This window comes from Schistocerca cancellata, chromosome 5 (genome assembly GCF_023864275.1).
Source record: "Schistocerca cancellata isolate TAMUIC-IGC-003103 chromosome 5, iqSchCanc2.1, whole genome shotgun sequence".
Taxonomy (NCBI): domain Eukaryota; kingdom Metazoa; phylum Arthropoda; class Insecta; order Orthoptera; family Acrididae; genus Schistocerca; species Schistocerca cancellata.
In genome coordinates this window covers 39,699,431-39,719,102 of record NC_064630.1, presented here as the reverse complement: position 1 = coordinate 39,719,102, position 19,672 = coordinate 39,699,431, and the positions used below count along the sequence as shown (strand labels likewise).

General features: G+C 36.4%; 1 protein-coding gene across 1 annotated transcript in view; it reads right to left on the bottom strand.

Annotated features, from left to right (window-relative positions):
• Positions 1–19,672, bottom strand: part of LOC126188355 (titin) — a 516,411-nt gene that overhangs the window by 396,280 nt on the left and 100,459 nt on the right. The window contains exons 23-31 of the mRNA XM_049929953.1: positions 16,827–16,970; positions 15,476–15,733; positions 10,842–10,985; positions 7,173–7,427; positions 5,531–5,674; positions 4,961–5,215; positions 3,666–3,809; positions 505–762; positions 7–150 (exon numbers count right to left, since the gene is read on the bottom strand). Coding sequence (XP_049785910.1) covers positions 7–150; positions 505–762; positions 3,666–3,809; positions 4,961–5,215; positions 5,531–5,674; positions 7,173–7,427; positions 10,842–10,985; positions 15,476–15,733; positions 16,827–16,970 — 1,746 coding nt within the window. The remainder of the gene's footprint in view (positions 1–6; positions 151–504; positions 763–3,665; positions 3,810–4,960; positions 5,216–5,530; positions 5,675–7,172; positions 7,428–10,841; positions 10,986–15,475; positions 15,734–16,826; positions 16,971–19,672) is intronic.

Here is a 19,672-nt window from a genome sequence, read left to right as displayed (position 1 = left end):
ACTTACATTTGACATTAACTTTTATGGATGATGAAGCCTGCCCCAATTTATTTGTTGCTTTGCAAGTGTATTCTCCAGAATCTTCTGGATAAACAGTAAGTATATCAAGTGCAGCAAATCCAAAGTCATAAGTAGTCCGGAAACGGTGACCTGTTCAGTACAAAAAAAGAAAATGAAAGCAACAATCAACAATCTTATGGTACAATAATTCAGAAAATACATAACACACAGAATCAGAAAATGGCAGAAACCTCTTCCTGCATATAACAGGAATCCATTAGATAGCAGCAGACATTTGAGAGAAACTATTAATAATGTCACATACTAAAACAATTTTTTAGAAGTTTAATTATATAATAAATTAATGGTTATTAAGTTAAAACAAAAATTTATGTTGCAAAGACAAGACTCAGAAAGAAAGCAGCAAAAATGGTTTCCAAACAAACAAAAAGCAAATAGAAAATCAGTTATAAGAATCTACTCCATATGTGTGAAACAATTTACCTAGTTGTAGTGGTTTTCCATTGTGGAACCATTCAACACGCATGTTGGGATCTGGATACGGTTCAATGCGGCATTCGTAATGAGCACTGTGACCTTCAATTAGCTCTGTGGGACCATTAAGTTGAGCTGTAAACTTTGGTGGCTGAGTTACAATAATCTCCTCCTCTTCACGCCGTTGATACCGTGATGTATCTTCAAGCTGCTGAAGTTTCTGCAGTGCAGCCTCATGTTGGCTCTCCAGAAGCAACGATGCTTTGGCTGCAACAACATTGCACTGCTTATTCTATTTCTTACAAGAAGCATTTGGAATGATTACATAGAAATAATCTAATCAAACATTTACTCACCAAACAGTGACGGAACACACACATAAAAGACTGTCGTGTTGGCAAGCTTTTGGAGCCAGTGGCTCCTTCTTCAGGCAATAGGGTTGAAGGGGAGGAAATAGGGTGAAGGTAAAGGACTGGAGAAGTTTAGGAAAATGGGTAGATTTCGGGGAAGTCACCAAGAACTGCGGGTCAGGGGAGACTTACCGTACAGGATGAGAAGGAAAGACCGACTGTTGGGGACTTCATCGGATGATATTTGAAAACCCTGTAGCTTAAAGGTGGAAGACAGGGTAATATGCAAGACAGAGATTACTACTAAAACATTGTGCATGAGTTAATGTTTTAGTAGTAATCTCTGTCTTACATATTGCCCTGTCTTCCACCTTTAAGCTCTCAGGTTTACAAGTCTCATCCAATGCAGTCCCAAACAACCAGTTTTTCCTTCTCATCTCATATGGTAAGTCTCCCCACTTACCCGCAGTTCTGAGTGCCTTTCCCGAAATCTACCCATTTTCTTAGACCTCTCCAGTCCTTTTCCTTCACCCTTCTTCCTCCCCTTCAACCCTTCTGCTTGAAGAAGGAGTCACTGGCTCCAAATGCTTGCCAATCACAACAGTCTTTTATGTGTGTGTTCTGCCACCACTTGGTGAGTAGATTTTTTATCCATCCAATTAAATAATTTTATCATTAATTGATTGTTTTCATTGTTATAATTAAACATTTGTTAGTATACTAAATTCTTACACTTTGTCTTAATCAGTGCTTTTCACATCTTTGTTTCCTTGGTTGTAACTTTTCAGCGGAAGTCTCTCCTTGTTTCAGATTCAACAACATAATATTCATTATTTCATAGTCCTTATTTTCCCCTTGCCCTGAGCAGCATCTTTTTTAATCAAGGGTCATAGATGCACCTCTAAAATACTAAAAAGTGCAAGTCAAAGATTCCCCTAGTAAAACAAATATAAATGCAAATGCCACGGTTGTATTTTGAATCAGAGATCCTCACCAGAGAACCTATCTAGCCCACATGTGCTGTGGGCAACATGAAAGCCATTAAAAACTTTGTCACAACTCTTTGCAGGCCGACACAGGACTCTATTTAGCTGCTGTTTATCTATACAGATAGAGTTCACATTTATGCAATTTACAATACTTATACAGTAAAAATAATTACCTATTTTTTGCAAGAATATAAACTTTTATGACAAACACTCCTTGCAAAAAATGGGTAATTATTTTTATTGTATAAGTATTGTAAATTGCATAAATGTGAACTCTATGTGTATAGATAAATAGCAGCTAAATAGAGTCCTATGTCGGCCTGCAAAGAGCTGATTAGTTATTGCAACCATTTAATACTACAGATCTCCTTGCACATTAAAAGGTAAAATAAAGAAAGAAAATAAAATATAAGAATAAAAGTCAAAAGTTGTTTTCTTTTTGTTTTAGGAAAGTGCTATAATTCTTTTCTATCTATTTCAAAACACAAAATTATCCTAGATATCAGAAAAAGTCATGCTGTCTAACTATTAATAATCACAACACACGAGTGTTGCCATAATGAACATTACTTTTATTTATTTGTCATATGAACTATACAAGCCTGATGGGAATAGTGGATCACACATTTTCTTTCTTCTATTATCTGATTCACTGCAGAGGATGCAACTGATGTGAATTTTTCTATCATATATTTGGTACTCATTTTTGTGTCCAAATGTCCTTCCTGTTGGCAAAATGTCACCTTAATTCAAGGGGAGGAATATCTAAACAACACCAGTCTGTGAATTGGGTGGACTACAACCTGTATTTTTTTGTGTTTCAACTGTCTCTGTGTACTGCATTTAAGAAGCAGAGTTGCATTGTGCCCCCATACATAAATGTGGAAAACCACTTAAAAAGTCACACTCAAGGTGATCAACATACCAGACTATCTGTTATTAAAGTAGCATGCAAGCTCAATGTGCATTGGGCTCATCTACATGTCATGCAATTCTACAGTCCATTGTTACATTACACAAGCAAATGAATACTGGATCCTACTGTTCAGCCTAATTCACTTTGTTTCTTCAGTCTGATACATCACTTTTAAAAATAAAAAAAAGGAAGACTTTGAAAGCAAAACTTTGCCTTTAATTAAAATACTGTTCTACTTCATCAACAAGAATAAAATTTGACTCTTCAAGCATTCCTATCGGATATGTCATAAATAGTTTTCACGGGTTTGCCGCCAGATGATGCTGCGCAAATTCCACAATATTTCCTCAGAGCAACTGTCTGACAAATCAAGATTTTCTGATGACAGATTCGCCATAACATTGGTCTAATGTGGTTTTTTAGTGAGTAACGTCGGGCCACAATGTAAGTAAATGTAGCATACAATGCACACGCAGGGTGTTGCTCTGCAATTTTCAGCAGAGGGCATTTGAGTATGGCGTCATCTATCTGTAAATCATTGTGCATGCATGATTTCCATGCCTGTGCATTCTTCGCAAGCGTATTCTATATACAGAGGCACCGATGTATGGGTACAGTCAGTAGTATCTAGCCACCAGCAAAGTTCAACCACCTGAAGATGTCGGACAATTGCTCTGACGAAATATTGTGGAATTTGCACAATGTCATCCAGTGGCAAATCCATGAAGACTATTTACAAGAATTAAATTTGTTTAAAATAGTATCTGTGATATTGTGATAGTAAATTCAGTTTACTCAGCTAAAGTTTCCTGAAAAAATCTCACAATAACACGAAAGATATAAAACAAAGAATCCATTTTTTTAATGAACATATTTCAATATTGCCCACATCCTCTATTCTATAATGCTACTTACAATGAACAACAAGTGTTGCTGAAGTGACTGCTTGTCCAAGTTCATTGATAGCACGGCAAGTGTAGGTGCCTGAGTCCTCGGGGTAAACATACTTCATGTTCAGTGCAACATATCCAAAATCATGCATAGTTGTCACACGATTTGCTGAAATGACAAAGGAAACATCTTAAATAGTTGGATGTGCAGTGACTTAGAAACTCCCAAACAAATTTATTATATGTTTTAATAGTTTATCTTTAATTTACTGGACAATTTTCTGTTTCTGCAAAAATCTTTTCATCTCATTGCAACTGTACTCACACTCGTTCACTACCTATTTTTCACGTGGCGCATCTGCAAAGGGGGCTGGTAGTGAGTGGTTCCATTTGCACCCCTACTATTGAGTCATATATTGGCTAGCTTTTGAACAACAGTGAATTGAACTATACACGTTCAGATTGAAACTTATTTATTCAAAAGAAACACTTTAACCTTGTGGCCATGCATTTTTAAGTTCACAAATAAATCCGATCCGTATAAATAATAATCGTTGCAATTCATACACTGTTTATTGTCTCGCACCTACAAACTTTCACGTTGTTCCTTCACATACACTGGCGTCCATGCTTACACTCACGGCACTTTGCCACTCCCAACCAACCACCACAATGGACAATGACCAAAGACCCCAATTTTTCCGGTCATATCCACAGTCCTGAGTAGGGTCACGTGACACTACATTAGTCAAAATAATCCCTAAACATGGCCACAATTTGTATACAATTTTTAAAAGATTTAAAAACTTAAATATATACATTATATAATTTTACACACATTTATCCCCACAATTCTGTAATTCATTGCAATTAAAAGAAAGACAAAACACTATGCAACAGAACTACAACGCCCATCAAAACACAAAACAAGTATTTTCCGGTCTATTTCTCCCAACATATTATTCCTGCTGCTGTGCTTTAAATTTAAATTATGAACTGCTTGAAAGAGCTCCATATTATGCCCTGTTGCCTTACATCATACATAAGGGAACTCATCACAATCTTCAATATTAAATTGAGTTCCAACTAGCGAGACTATAAAGAACAAAAAGCCTACAGAAACACCTGAAACAGACATGTCTCTCGATCATGAGAGACATAGGAAGCAGTAAAGATGTTGCCACTATCAGCCGTGCGTATATATGTGTGTGTGTGTGTGTGTGTGTGTGTGTGTGTGTGTATTTATACATATACCTTGTACCACATGCATGTTTATTTCTTCCTTATATCCTAATTTCTACAATCATGATACACACTTACATGCTTGTATTGGAACGCCATTTCGAAGCCACTCAACGCGTAACTTCGGATCTCCTACAGGTATAAGTCGTGCCTCAAAGTGCATAGCCTGATTTTCAGCTACACGGACATCCTTCATTGGCTGTGTGAACATCGGTGCCTGGGTCACAGCTTCTTCCTGGACAGTCTGTCGCTGGTGACGAGAGGTATCCTCCAAGTATGTCAGTTTTGATAATGCTTCCTCATGTTGCGTTTCCATATAAATTGATTTCTTTGCTGTGAGAAAGATATTGTGAAATTACATAAATAACACATGAACAATTTTTAGACAGTATTGGAAAACTCTCCAACAAGATCTATCGAAATGAAAACAACTAACAATACGAAACCAGTCCATGGCATAATGATGCCTAGAAATGACAAGGAATTATCTATGATTTCAAAACATTTGATTCTAGATGATGTTGGCTCATAATTAAGTCTAGACGCATTAGCAAAATAACAAATGATTTGATCTACTACCAATAAGTGACTAGCAGACTCCTCATGTAATTGGATGAACGTAAGAGGCTTAGAATAGACTATACTTACAGATACAGGTCAGATTGGCAGATGTCATAGCTTCACCAACAATATTCTTAGCACGACATGTGTATGTCCCAGAATCTTCTGGATAGCAGTACATTATGTCCAATGCAACAAAACCAAAGTTATTTGTCTCAGTAAATCGAGAACCTGAAAAGAGTAACAATATTTCTCCTGAAACATGACATAATTTGGTGCAACAAATACACAAAATCTCAATTCAAATTAGTGGCTGAAACAATGCTCAGCAGTTGTGATTCTTTAAATATTCAAAAGCTTGAGTCACTATATGTCAGACGAAATGAGAGATAAAAAAAAAAAAAAACTAAGACAGTTACATGTCTTCTGAAGAAACATAGAACTAAGAAAGAACACCTCAGACACATGTTTTCAAAGGAGCAGTGGTAAAATACACTCTAGAAATGATTATAGAAACTGTATACAGAAGAGAAAACTGGTGATTCAGTACCACAGATACTCTGGAAGAGGTAAAAAATTAATGCAACAAAAGAAAAGAAAAAAAAACAAAGTAAACAATAAGAGAAAAGAAAAAATAAAGTAAACCACATAATAGTAGAGGAACGAAGCACTGAGTGAGAAAATGATATCTTAGAAATAAGAGAAAGGGGTAAAATGAAATAAATTAGTATAATTTTCTCTATAATGAATTGTTGAGTACTATAGTTGAAACATGAACAGGTAATACTGATGAAAGATTTACATCAGCCAATCACTTTTTAGAGACTGAAACTTTCTTTATTACTCTTCATCAAAATGAATGTCTTCACATCCGCTTCAGAAAGCTTATATTTATTTCAATGGATATACACAAACAAACAACAGTGTTGGTGGTATTTGCTCTAACTTCCTCACAATTCCAAAAATCTATTATGGGGAAATTTTAATGATATCCCAACACGCAGTGAGAGAGATCAGTCCTTCGAGAAGTGCAAAATTAATCTAACACGAGCTACACACAACATCAAAGTCTTTTAAGAAATTGTGATGAAGTAAGAGTAAACAATTGCTTGGTTCTTATTTACTTTGTTTGATGTAAAACCAAATGATTATGCACTTCCCAAAGTTGAATTTAAAACACTTGCAATTTTAGTTAGAATACCAAAAAATCACAAAATCTAAATTCACCCTGCTGAGACACTTTCAAAGCTGTGATCAAATGTCTAAAATACAAGTCACAGAACAAAAGAATTTTTTTTCCAATCTGAAAATCTATAAGGTTAGCAAATAACAGAGTTGAAAAGAACATGATCACAGATGATTGTGCTCACAAACCAGTACTACCATATAACTTTTGCCAATTTTAAGGCTCCTACATAGGACACTGTGGCTTATCCCCAAAGCTTTTGTCGTCACACAACTTGCTTACTAAAATTTCACGTAAGTGGTATCTACTTGTAACACTACTGTTTGTTACCTCTGAAGATTTTAAAAAAGTTTCTCATGTTCCCAGATATGTATTTTAGATGTTTGATAATGACAAAATGACCAATACTGTCAGTGATAAAGGACATGTTAAAATAAGCCAAGTGTGCAACTATGTTAACTTCCAGAAAGTTTATACTGCTTCAAGACCCATAAGCACTGCTAAAGCAGGTTCTTTTTTCTCCATCCTCAAGTGGATACTAACCTGACTTCACTGGGACATTATTGTGGAACCATTCAACTTTCATTGTGGGATCTGACACAGGTATAAGGCGGCATTCAAAGTGTGCCCTCTGGCCTTCTTTGATCTCCATGTGCTTCAGAGATGTAGTGAATATTGGTGCTTGCTTTGTAGTCTCTTCAATATATTCAGAACGCTGATAACGAGATTTATCTTCAAGATACTGAATCTGCTCAAGTCCTGTCTCATTCTGAGTACCTGTCAAGATCTGTGCAGTGCCTGTGTTATAACAGAATTTATTGTATTATTCACTGCTCAGAATTTACACAATTATTGCAACAATTACAAAACCAAAATCACATTATCGTTATTAGTTACATTTCATTAAACGTGGAGCAGGCACAATCATTTTCATAACACAAGCGGGTGTACGGCGTACTTTGTACACATGTAAAGAATAGCTATCTTTATGTTACCGAGGTAAACATATATGAGTAAAACCACTGCTTAATCTTAGTTTAATTAAACAACAACAAAATAAACTTATACTATGTGAGATAACATTGGTTAAGTAAACAATAATAAAATAAACTTTTTACAGTATCACACTGTTGTGGCATATGAGTGAACCCTATGGTAATGCCCCCCTCAGAGCATTAAACAGCTTAATTGCATTAGATCCCAGCCAAATGCTCATTCAATTACTAATTATCTAAAAATAGATAATCCAGGATGGAATGTAACAATACCAGAGAAGGAAAGTTGCTACTCACCATATAGCGGAGATGCTGAGTCGCGATAGGCACAACAAAAAGATTCAGACAGTTATAGCTTTCGGCTGTAAAGGCCTTTCTCAGCAGTAGACACATACACACACGCACACACACACTCATGCAAACGCAACTTGCACACACATCTGCAGTCTCAGAGAACTGAAACCACACTGCAAGCAGCAGCACCAGTGCATGATGGGAGTGGCAACTGGATGGGGGTAAGGAGGAGGCTGGGGTGGGCAGGGGGAGGGATATTATGGTGGGAGACTCTTTTTGTTGTGTTATCACGACTCAGCATCTCCATTATATGGTGAGTAGCAACTTTCGTTCTCTGATGTAATTACTAATTATCTTGTAGACACCTGCATTTTTTGTGGGGTTGTGTTGTTAGCTCAGAATTTGGGTCATTTTCTTGCATGGATCATATTATCTCATTTAGCTTGATGTTTATTTTATATTACTACTGCCCACTTGGACATATGGTAAATCAACTGTGTTAGCTATAATAATAATGAAAGAATATGTGTGGGCTCACAATGGAATGGTACAAGACAGTTATATTGGACGTTGGCACACTTTATACATATATGCGCCCACTCAAAGGTTAAACACACACAATTATCTATAAAAATAATCATGATATCTTCTGACACCAATGAGAAGATAGAAAATAATGTATTACAGGTTACATTTAATATAGACTCTATAGTTACTATCTTTAATTTATATTGTTGTTATGTTTCATACTTTGCTTTCTTATTTCAGAAAGTTACACTTTGCAACACTGTTAAAAAGGTAAAACAAAGATTGGCATCCTGAACTATTGTTAAATAATAAGCTTGATCCCACTCAATACACCAACATCATTAATATTCAGTGTAACACAGAGCTGTAAATTCTGATTTTAAGGATTTCCTTCACATATGGTACTTAACAATAAAAAATAAGATGTTTGCATAACACACAAAATAATTTCGTAAATTCATATATGAGTTCATTACATGTAACACCCGAGAAAGAACTGTTAATTAATCAGGAATATCTGTCATGAGACACTTAAGTCTCATCTTTACCTACAATCAGGACGGAAGCGGAAGAAATAAATTAAAATTTGTGCCACAGGCAGGACTTGGACCCAAGTCTCCTTGCTCATTAGGCAAGAGTGCTAGCCTTTACACCACCAGAGCACTGTGGTGGTGTAATGGTTATCATTCCTGCCTTGTAAGCAAGGCGACCTGTATTCAAGTCCCAGCTGTGGCACAAATTTTAATTCATTTCTTCAGCTTCCATCATTAGCACACAATGGGATTGTATAGAAACAAGAGAAATGGATAAGCTGGTGGAATAATAATAATGGTAAAATGAGGAGAGAAGAGAATAACTGAAAGGAACTAAGAAAATGAACAGCACTAAAGAGCCAGAAGAGAGCTGGTGGAGTGGTGGCAACCTACAAAGCAAAGATACACATTTTACAGGTAAAACTACTCCCACAATGACTGCAGAAAAGATAATGATGTACTGCAAAAGACCAATGTGAGTCGAAAAGACACATTCTATCACTGAAATAATTTTCTGAACAACAGTTATGAGTCAAAGCTTTGCTACTGTATTATATTGTTTGAATTTCTCATATACTGAAAATTTTCCCAAATTTTATAGAAAGCCCTTTGTTGCAACAAACATCTGACCTGATCAACAGGGCTTATCATACAATAGTTACTTTCGCGATGACCAGTTCTTATTTGAATATTTTTTTCATGAACATCCTTTATTTCATTGTTTGTTTGTACCTCTGTACCTTTCTTATCTCATCTTTGTAACAGCTTGTACAGAAAGACTGATATTTCTTACACATTGCCTTATACTTTCTTCTCAGTTCAACACAAACCTACTCTGTTCATTCTCATAAGTTCATATCTCTGGAGAATCTCCAGCTATTGCTGTTTTTTCTACACATTATTATTAACATTAGTCATTCACTTTTCATCTATTTCTTGTTTACTGTTATCTCCATATTATCATATTATCCACCCTTCCATTGTCTTAGTTGCTGAAGATATTACCTTTATGATCCCCATTTGAATTCAACACTATTTTCTATCTCACTCGCTAAGCTCATTATTAACTAAAATTGATATAATCATTATCTCTAATTGTTAGAAAACAGTTCTTCAGATGTTAAGAGTTTCAGTCACAAAGGCAACAATACTTATTCATATAGAGCTGAAATTAAATTTATAGATCACAACTCAGAAGACCAGCTAGGGTAGCCACATGTACAAGCATGCTGTTTCCCAGATTCAGATATAATCCGCCAAGCAATTTTAACAAATAGGGCTGATGTGCTGGCCACCTTGCATATGGTTTTTAGCCAGTTTCCCACAGCCAACTGGTATCACCATCTAGCATCAGTTATAAAATTTGCAAACAATAACATTCTCATACTTTTACATGGATAACAATAGACGCAGTCATATAGGGAACACAGTTGCCATTGTGGGAAGGTGGGTTTGGGGAGGGGGAGCCCAACCACTCTATACCTCTAAAACACAAAATCCAGATTAACAGACCACAGCCGTGCAAATATGGGGTATAGGAAAGGGTGGTGGAGGGTGGGAGGAGGAGGAGGAGGAGGAGGAGAAGGCAGAGGAGGAGGAGGAGGAGGAGGAGGAGATTAACAGACCACAGCCATGCAAATATGGGGTATAGGAGAGGGTGGTGGAGGGTGGGAGGAGGAGGAGGAGGAGGAGGAGAAGGAAGAGGAGGAGGAGGAGGAGGAGGAGGAGGAGGAGGAGAGAGAGAGAGAGAGAGAGAGAGAGAGAGATAGAGAGTTAGGGGGAGGGGGGGAGGACACTCAACTCAAAAGAAATCCTTAAATTTAGCTTCCACAGCAACTACCTTATACAAGAAGCACACTTACTTCTGCAATTAAGAACACAAGTGGTCTCATCAGATCCAAGCAAATTTACTGCACGGCACGTATATGTACCAGAATCCTCAGCAATAAGGTCTATGATGTCCAAAGCAACGTACCCAAAATCATGAATGGGCCGAAACCTATGACCTGTAAAGAAAAAATAGCAAAAAAAATTAATAATTTACTCATCATACAATAGTGAACTGGTAAAACTGCTGCCGCCAATGTCAGCTGCTGTTGACAGTAACACTGGGATGACAGTGGTCATTTTCATATGACTCTGATTATAAAAGCAGATACACAGCCCCCAGTGTAATCAATGACTTCTGAAATCAATGTTACATATATAATATTCGACATAGTGTCTACTGAACTAAAGCAGCTGATCACGAAACAGTCAGAACTGTTTTTTAATTATATTTACAAGTGAACATTCACAGGTGTTTGATCTTGATGAAATTTGGTGTATATATAGAGGAGTCAAGATAGTGCAATACATATTTTTTTTTATTTTGCCCAGTTTCACTTTTAAGGGGTAAAACAAACTCTAAAAGATAATTTGGCATATTAGGTTTACAGGGAGTATCTTGAAAACCAGACTACATAAAAAAGTGTTTCATATAAAAGCTGAAATGTAATTAACATTCTTGAAAAGTGTATAACAAACTTTTGCAATAATCTCAAATGTTGTAAAATACTCCACCAACATCAATCAATTTTGAATAATGAAAACATTTGTTACAACACGAACTACAGAAACTTTCATACCACATACATGCATGTGTAGTAAAGCTGGTTTCTGAAACACCATTTTTGGAAAATAAGCTATACACAATGTGCTGTTGGAATATTTTCTACATACCCAATTCAAATATCCAATGTTCATTATTATTCTAATTATTTATTTTACTTATTTTTGGTTTATGTTTTAAATTTTTATTTTACATTTTACTTCCATAGTTTTTCAGTTTTTTGTTTACTGTTTCACATACATGCATTTTGTTAATTGAAAATGATAAGTAAATCATTATGAAAAGGTCTCATTTCTATTCACCATACAGCAGTGATGCTGAGTCGCAGATAGGTACAATAAAAAGACTGTCAAACAAGTAAGCTATCAGCTAATAAGGCCTTCATTGGAGTTAGACAATACACACACACACAAACCAACTCACACACACATGACCACAGTCTCTGGCTACTAAGGCCAGCCTCAGAAGCCAGAGACTGGTCATGTGTGTGTGAGTTGTGTTTGTGTGAGTACACATTCACTCATGACCACTATGGCCATGTGTGTGTGTGTGTGTGTGTGTGTGTGTGTGTGTGTGTGTGTGTGTGTGTGTGTTGTCTAACTCTGATGAAGGCCTTTTTGGCAACATTTTTTACACCACGCACATAAAATGAATGATATTTCTTCTCATAATACACATGAGGGACAACACGATAGAAAACAAAATTCAACAGGCTTCTCAAACTGCAGTGGGTAATCCTCTGATTGTCATGATTTGTATCAGACATATTTCAGAACACTGGAAAACGTTGGCTAAGAGAATTGATTATGTACTAGTGAATGCAGCTTGATATATTGTTTCTCAAGTAGAGATTGACATCATAATCATTCAGCAGAACTACTTGTAGAACTGAAAATCTTCTCACACAGTTCTTCCAAAATCAAGTACCATATACATTCAATGGCTGCAACTGTCCTGTTGAGCCTTTTGGGATCCCCAGACAAACAAGCTCCTTGTCCTTAGGTAAGTTGCTCAAAATGGTTCTTTCACACTGACTAACCTCCTTTTCATGGTTTTAAAATAAACTTATAGAGAGTTTGGATGAAGAATTTGAGATTATCCTTTTGAAACCCCAAATGCTCTTGTGACAGCATCAAAATCTGGAAAACTAATGTCTGACCAGATCAAAAAATACTTGGAAGAAGTTTTCTTTCCCAGTACGGGAGAAAAATCAGTGTTATTGTTAGATTCTTGGGGTAGTCAGTGTGAAAGAACTCTTTTCAGCATCATATCCAAGGACAAAGAACTTGTTCATCTAGTGATCAAAAGGTCAGGTTCATCTGTTGGCCATATATGGAGTTCGATGTTGGAAGAACTTCATGGGAATACTTTCAGTTCTAATTCTGCTGAATGATTATGATATCATGCTCTACTTGAGATCCGATATAATCAAGCTGCAGTCACTAGTATATAATCGGTTCTCTTTGCCAAGCTTTTCCACTGTTCTTAAATATGCCTGATACAAGTCAGGATATTTGGAGGAAACTCCACCACAATTCGAGAATTTTGTTTTATATCAAGTTGTGAAGAAATTTCACTCATCATATGTGCATGTTGTAAAAAAAGTTATGTTTTAAGCATTTCTTCACAGATTATCATTACTGTAATGACTTTGTATCATAATGATGAGTTACTTATTATTCTCAATTACCGTATATGCCTATGGGAAATTGTAAAAAAAAAGTAAAATAACAATTTAAAACATAAAATCAAAAGTAAGTAAAATAAATAATTAGAATAATAATAAATGTTTGGGTGTTTGCACAGTGTGTATAGCTTATTTTTCACAAATGGTATTTCAAAAGCCAGCTTTAGTAAGCATGGATGTATGTAGCATGAAGCTTTTGAAGGCGTGATAATTGCATGGGGAGACATCAGGACTACAGGGTGAGTGCTTGAGTGTCTCCCACTTGAACCTGTGTAACTTGGGCATTATGACATTTTCAATATGGGGATATGCATTAGCGTGAAGTAGTATCGCCCCTTGTTACAGTTTTCCTGGACATTTTGCCTAAATTGCATGCCATAAATTCTTCAGCATTGCATAGTAATATTCCCCATGGGGTGGTTGTTGTCCATAATGAATGAGACTGGCCTCCCAGATCGACCGGCAAATTGTAATGAATTGCAACCAGCACAAAACTTGGCACACCTTTCCACAACAGTGGTTTTTGACAGACATGCTGTCCCATACACATTCTTCATTCTCTACTGAATGACTACCATTGTTTGTGCTTCAGCAGCCATGAAAAGAACACCAGTCTGTTTAGACACATTTAGTAACAACGTGCCTGTAGTTCACATTTCCCCATTTACTGCTCACACATTGGAAAGACAGTCAGTGCTTATATATCCATGTCAGAGTCATGTACATTGGATATATGAGGGTAAGTCAATTATTATCCGCAATTTAGTTATATTTTTGTTTATTTTGTTAGTATTGTCATTTTATGTTGATGACGCATGCTTTGCTTATTTGTTGTTACATCTTTGCAATTTTCAAGCTGTTGTATAAAGAAACACACTTGGATATCTGCAAAAAACATTTGGATCACTATGGTAACAAAGGGGACAACTTCTTAGATAGGATCATTACTGGTGATGAAACATGGATCCATCACTACAAGCTGGAGAGTAAATGGCCGAGTATGGAATTGCAACATCCAAATTCGCCTTGCAAGACAAAGTTCAAGACCCAAGCGTCCGCAGGAAAACTGATGCTTATGGGTTTTTGGGACGCACAAGGTCCAGTACTAGAACATTATGGGGCTTCGGGGCACAACAATAAACAGTGTATAACAGTGAGATGCTTACTGCCAGACTAAAGCCTTCAATTCGAATCAAACACCGAGGATTGCTGTCAAAAGGTGTTGTGTTGCTGCATGACAATGCCTGTCTGCATACTGCTGCCCACAATGCTGAAATGCTCCAGAAACTCAAATTTGAAGTATTGAGTCATCCTCCCTATAGTCCTGATCTTGCCCCTTCTAGCTATCACTTGTTTGGTCCACTCAAACAGGAATTAAGGGGCCATTGATTTGCCTCGGACAAAGCAGTGAAAGAAGCAGTGCATTCCTGGCTCGCAGCTCAACAGAGAACCTTGTTTTATGAGGGCATCAGGAAGCTTGTACAACAATGGACCAAGTGCGTTGAAGCGCAAGGAGACTATGTCGAAAAATGATGTTCTTGTAAGTTTCCTATTTGATTAGAATAAATTTTATAACTACTTTGCGGATAATAACTGACTTACCCTTGTACACTGCAGTAACAGCCTCAAACAGAAAATTTTTGATTGCGCCTTATATGTTACTAACCATATCTTTACTGCAATTTCAACCTGCAGTACCGCAGTGATAACAAATTTCATTGCTCTATTTATTTCACTTGCTCCATCAAGTGTACAAATGTAACACTATAGCTTTTCTGTCATTTAACAATCACAGTTTTGAAAGTTGTTGGCATGAAAATTTATTTGGTATTAACTGGCCTTCTATCTGCACATGGCTTAGGTGTCAGTTACTCATTCTTAATGTATTGTGTATGTTATTTAATAATATAAATAATGTATCACTTATTTATTTTTTTCCAATAGTATTAATAACCACTAAGTGTGCTGATTCACATTATTATTCCACTATTTTTTCTCTGTGATCAGAGTAATTTTCCTTGTAAATATCTGACAAAAAAATAAAGTCAGTACTGACATGTTCTAGTAAACGTACAATTAACATAAAAAAATGTGACCAGAAGGCCACAGAGCAAGAATAAGAACTGACTAAAATTAAAAAATAAGTTGTCCTAAACACATCACACAGACAGAAAAAACTTACATATGAATAAGCTTACCTACAGTAACTGGACGCCCATTCTTGTACCACTCCACCTTCAGGTTTGGATCAGTCACTGGTTCAAGCTTACACTCAAAGTGTGCATGCTGACCCTCACGCATGTTATCTAAATTTTTGGGCTTTGTGATGAAACGTGGGCGCACATTCACTACTTCATCCATGTACTCCGTCTTTCGATAACGTGATGTGTCCTCCAAATACTGAATTTTTTCCAGCCCAGATGGATGTTGAGTTTCCAGAATCAGATCCTTTTTCGCTGGGGTTACAAGCAAATTGTTGTGTTAAATACATATATGGCATGTGCCAATTCTTACAAACTATAATAGCAGTAAAAGATTAGAATTATACTGAGTTCTCACTCATACACTAGTTGTTCTTTTGACAAGCATTAACACCACACAAAGGTTTTCAGTAAAAAATTGTTATGAATTGAGCCTTTAATAGGGAACATTAAACTCTCACAACTGCAATAAAAAGCTGATTTTTTAACCTAAGAATCATGTAAGATAAAGTCAGTAAAGTATTCCATATGTTAATGGGCCAATCATAGTCAGCACAGAGATGCTTTTGGACATATGGCTAACAAGCTATATGGTCAGAAACACGTAAAAAAAATTCCACAAGCTGCATCGCTACATGTGCTGAACATAATATGAGGAATAGTTGGCCTGCTTTCAAATGTGTTTTGAGTTTATCTACAACAACCATATTCACTTGGATTCAGTAGATTTATTTTGTCAAAATTAAATTTATTTCTCTTTTTAGCAATTAATTTTGCTGTCTAAAACAGCTGAAATCAAATATAAATAAATAAACACATTTTTTCATCTTTGCACAGCATTTATGAAACTACTCCCACATGTAAAAGCAGTGTCATTGTTAACACATCTTCTTCGGAAACAGTAGCCACATTCACAGTTGAGCTCCTATTAAGACCTAATGAAGTGTGGGAGGCTGTAACACAATAATTAGTGGAGAACTTTGTAAAAATAGCCAGAATATTATCCTGAACCACAATCATGTAGTATATTGCACTGCTATAAATCATTAATGTGGTAAAAGTATCCCCTGTTGCACAACTCTTGAAGGTGATACATATCTAAATTTACTGAAATATAATTATGTACTCGCATTGAAATACAAATTTATTTTTCTTATATTAATCACATTAAATAAAATTTATATCTGATCAGAAAATCAAAAGAGATGTAATGACATTAAATTAAACTCAATTGTATTTTAAGCTGAATGAGAGTCGTAACTGATTGGTAAAATTCTTACCCAGCCAGAATTTTTGTGCTTGTCAAAAAATTAAAATTATAAATAAAGGTGAAAAAATTGTGGCTCACCTATGATTTTAACTGAACATGAAGTAACAGCTTCACCAAGCTGATTGCGAGCCACGCATGTGTAAACACCTGAATCCACAGGATATACACTCAGCAAGTCTAGAGCCACATAGTCAAAATCATATGCTGGTCGGAAGCGATGTCCTGTAACAACAGACTCAGTGTAAAAAACCAACTACAATCATAAAAGTTCTTTGTTCAACAACAAAATTGTTCTGCATATTCCAGGAGAATGTCCCTTGAAGTTATTCAGTTTACACCTAACTAGTGGGGTAAGATGTACTGCTTTAATTACAGAGGGGTTGCCCTGTAGAATGTCAGATATAATATTTTTTCTAGAGTTTTGTGTAATTGTCTAATTCTATAATCAGAAGGGACATTGGGAGGTTAACAATGTGGCTTTAGGCATTATAGATCTACAACAGACTGCACATTTGCACTGAGGCAAATGTAAAAAAGCATATACACACAATATTGATCTCTACAAAGTCTGCATATTATTTCAAGCAGGCTTTTGGTAGATTTAAAAATAAAAAGTAAAAGGATATACACTCACTGGACATATCAACCAGACATGTCACTGTCATTAAAGCAAGCTTGGGTTGCTCCAAGACAATGATGAACTAACCAGACCCTATGTCAACAAAGCAGGGGGAGACAAGAGGATGCCTTCTCCAATTTGCATTGCTATGAAGATGATATTGTTGATAGTGAAAGGAAGTCTTTGTTAGAGAGAGTGGTGGCTGCAGTAAAGAAGCAGCACAATTAGGAATAATTTTAAAAGTGAATCTAAAACCGAACATACATAAATCACAATAATGTTGAACATCAACCTCCACAGATTATCAGAATCAGATTTTAAACTTGAGAACATAGAAAGTTTTGAATAATTACGATCCCACATCAATAAGATACCTGCATCCAGTGAAAGATCAGTATATTAAGGGCCAATATATGCATTAGGGAAATCATGTCTTGGTTGAGGAGCCATGCAGAGAGATGGTACATGGAAATTAAGAACAAATGCTACATTTGACCACCTGTTTTAAGACTGTGCATGTTAAGAAAATAGAGAAGCACTGTCAATGGTGCACTATGAGTGGAGATACACTACTGATTAGGTTAAAACTCACACTGGTTTATGATAGCATAAGAGGGGGGAAAAAGAAACAGAAAATCTTGAACTAGATGTTCATACGATACAGTACATCTCATTAAAAGATTTGACCAACTTTAAGCTACAACCTTTTGCAGAACATCTATGGGTCTCATCATTTGTCACTGGATAATATTTTTTATATGTTTAGTCTCTTAAGTCCTGTACTAGGTATTTCTGCACCCTTGCTGAAAAATTAGTTCAAATAAACTTTTATGTGACCTTCATAATATTAGAGGATATATTTACTACTACATATCCTGACCACTTCTTTTGTATCAAAACTCATTCATGAGTATCTCTTTTAAAACGTTTTAGTACAATTAATGTTCATTTCACATCACAGATAAATATGCCAATTATAAAATGGTTAGACCTCAACACCCGTTCGCAACTACTTTGCTAATTCTCTTTATTCCAAACTGGTCCCACTGTAGCTTACATTTCCACTGACATATAAGCAGTACTCTTACTTTTTTCACTGTGCACATCAATACTGTTTTTTATGTTATTTGCATGCATTGTACATCAGTCTCCCTAGCGAAAGTGTTAATACCTGTAGTAAAACTTTAATAGTAATTTAATGATATGAATATAATAGAGGGAAACATTCCACGTGGGAAAAATATATCTAAAAACAAAGATGATGAGACTTACCAAACAAAAGCGCTGGCAGGTCGATAGACACAAAAACAAACACAAACATACACATAAAATTCAAGCTTTCGCAACAAACAGTTGCTTCGTCAGGAAAGAGGGAAGGAGAGGGAAAGACGAAAGGATGTGGGTTTTAAGGGAGAGGGTAAGGAGTCATTCCAATCCCGGGAGCAGAAAGACTTACCTTAGGGGGAAAAAAGGACAGGTATACACTCGCACACACACACATATCCATCCGCACATTAACAGCACATTTTTTTATGTTTTGTATTTAGTTGTTTGCTAAATGTATATTTGAATCAAAAAGGCAAATAGCTGAGTATATGTGTATGTAGCTGTGTATGTGCGGATGGATATGTGTGTGTGTGTGTGCGAGTGTATACCTGTCCTTTTTTCCTCTAAGGTAAGTCTTTCCGCTCCCGGGATTGGAATGACTCCTTACCCTCTCCCTTAAAACCCACATCCTTTCGTCTTTCCCTCTCCTTCCCTCTTTCCTGACAAAGCAACTGTTTGTTGCGAAAGCTTGAATTTTATGTGTATGTTTGTGTTTGTTTGTGTGTCTATCGACCTGCCAGAGCTTTTGTTTGGTAAGTCTCATCATCTTTGTTTTTATATATTTAAAAAGAAAGATGATGAGACTTACCCAACAAAAGCGCTGGCAGGTCGATAGACACACAAACAAACACAAACATACACACAAAACTCTAGCTTTCGCAACCAACGGTTGCCTCGTCAGGAAAGAGGGAAGGAGAAGGAAAGACAAAAGGATTGGGTTTTAAGGGAGAGGGTAAGGAGTCATTCCAATCCCGGGAGCGGAAAGACTTACCTTAGGGGGAAAAAAGGACAGGTTTACACTCGCACACACACACATATCCATCCACACATACACAGACACAAGCAGACATTTGTAAAGGCCAAATGTCTGCTTGTGTCTGTGTATGTGTGGATGGATATGTGTGTGTGTGCGAGTGTAAACCTGTCCTTATTTCCCCCTAAGGTAAGTCTTTCCGCTCCCGGGATTGGAATGACTCCT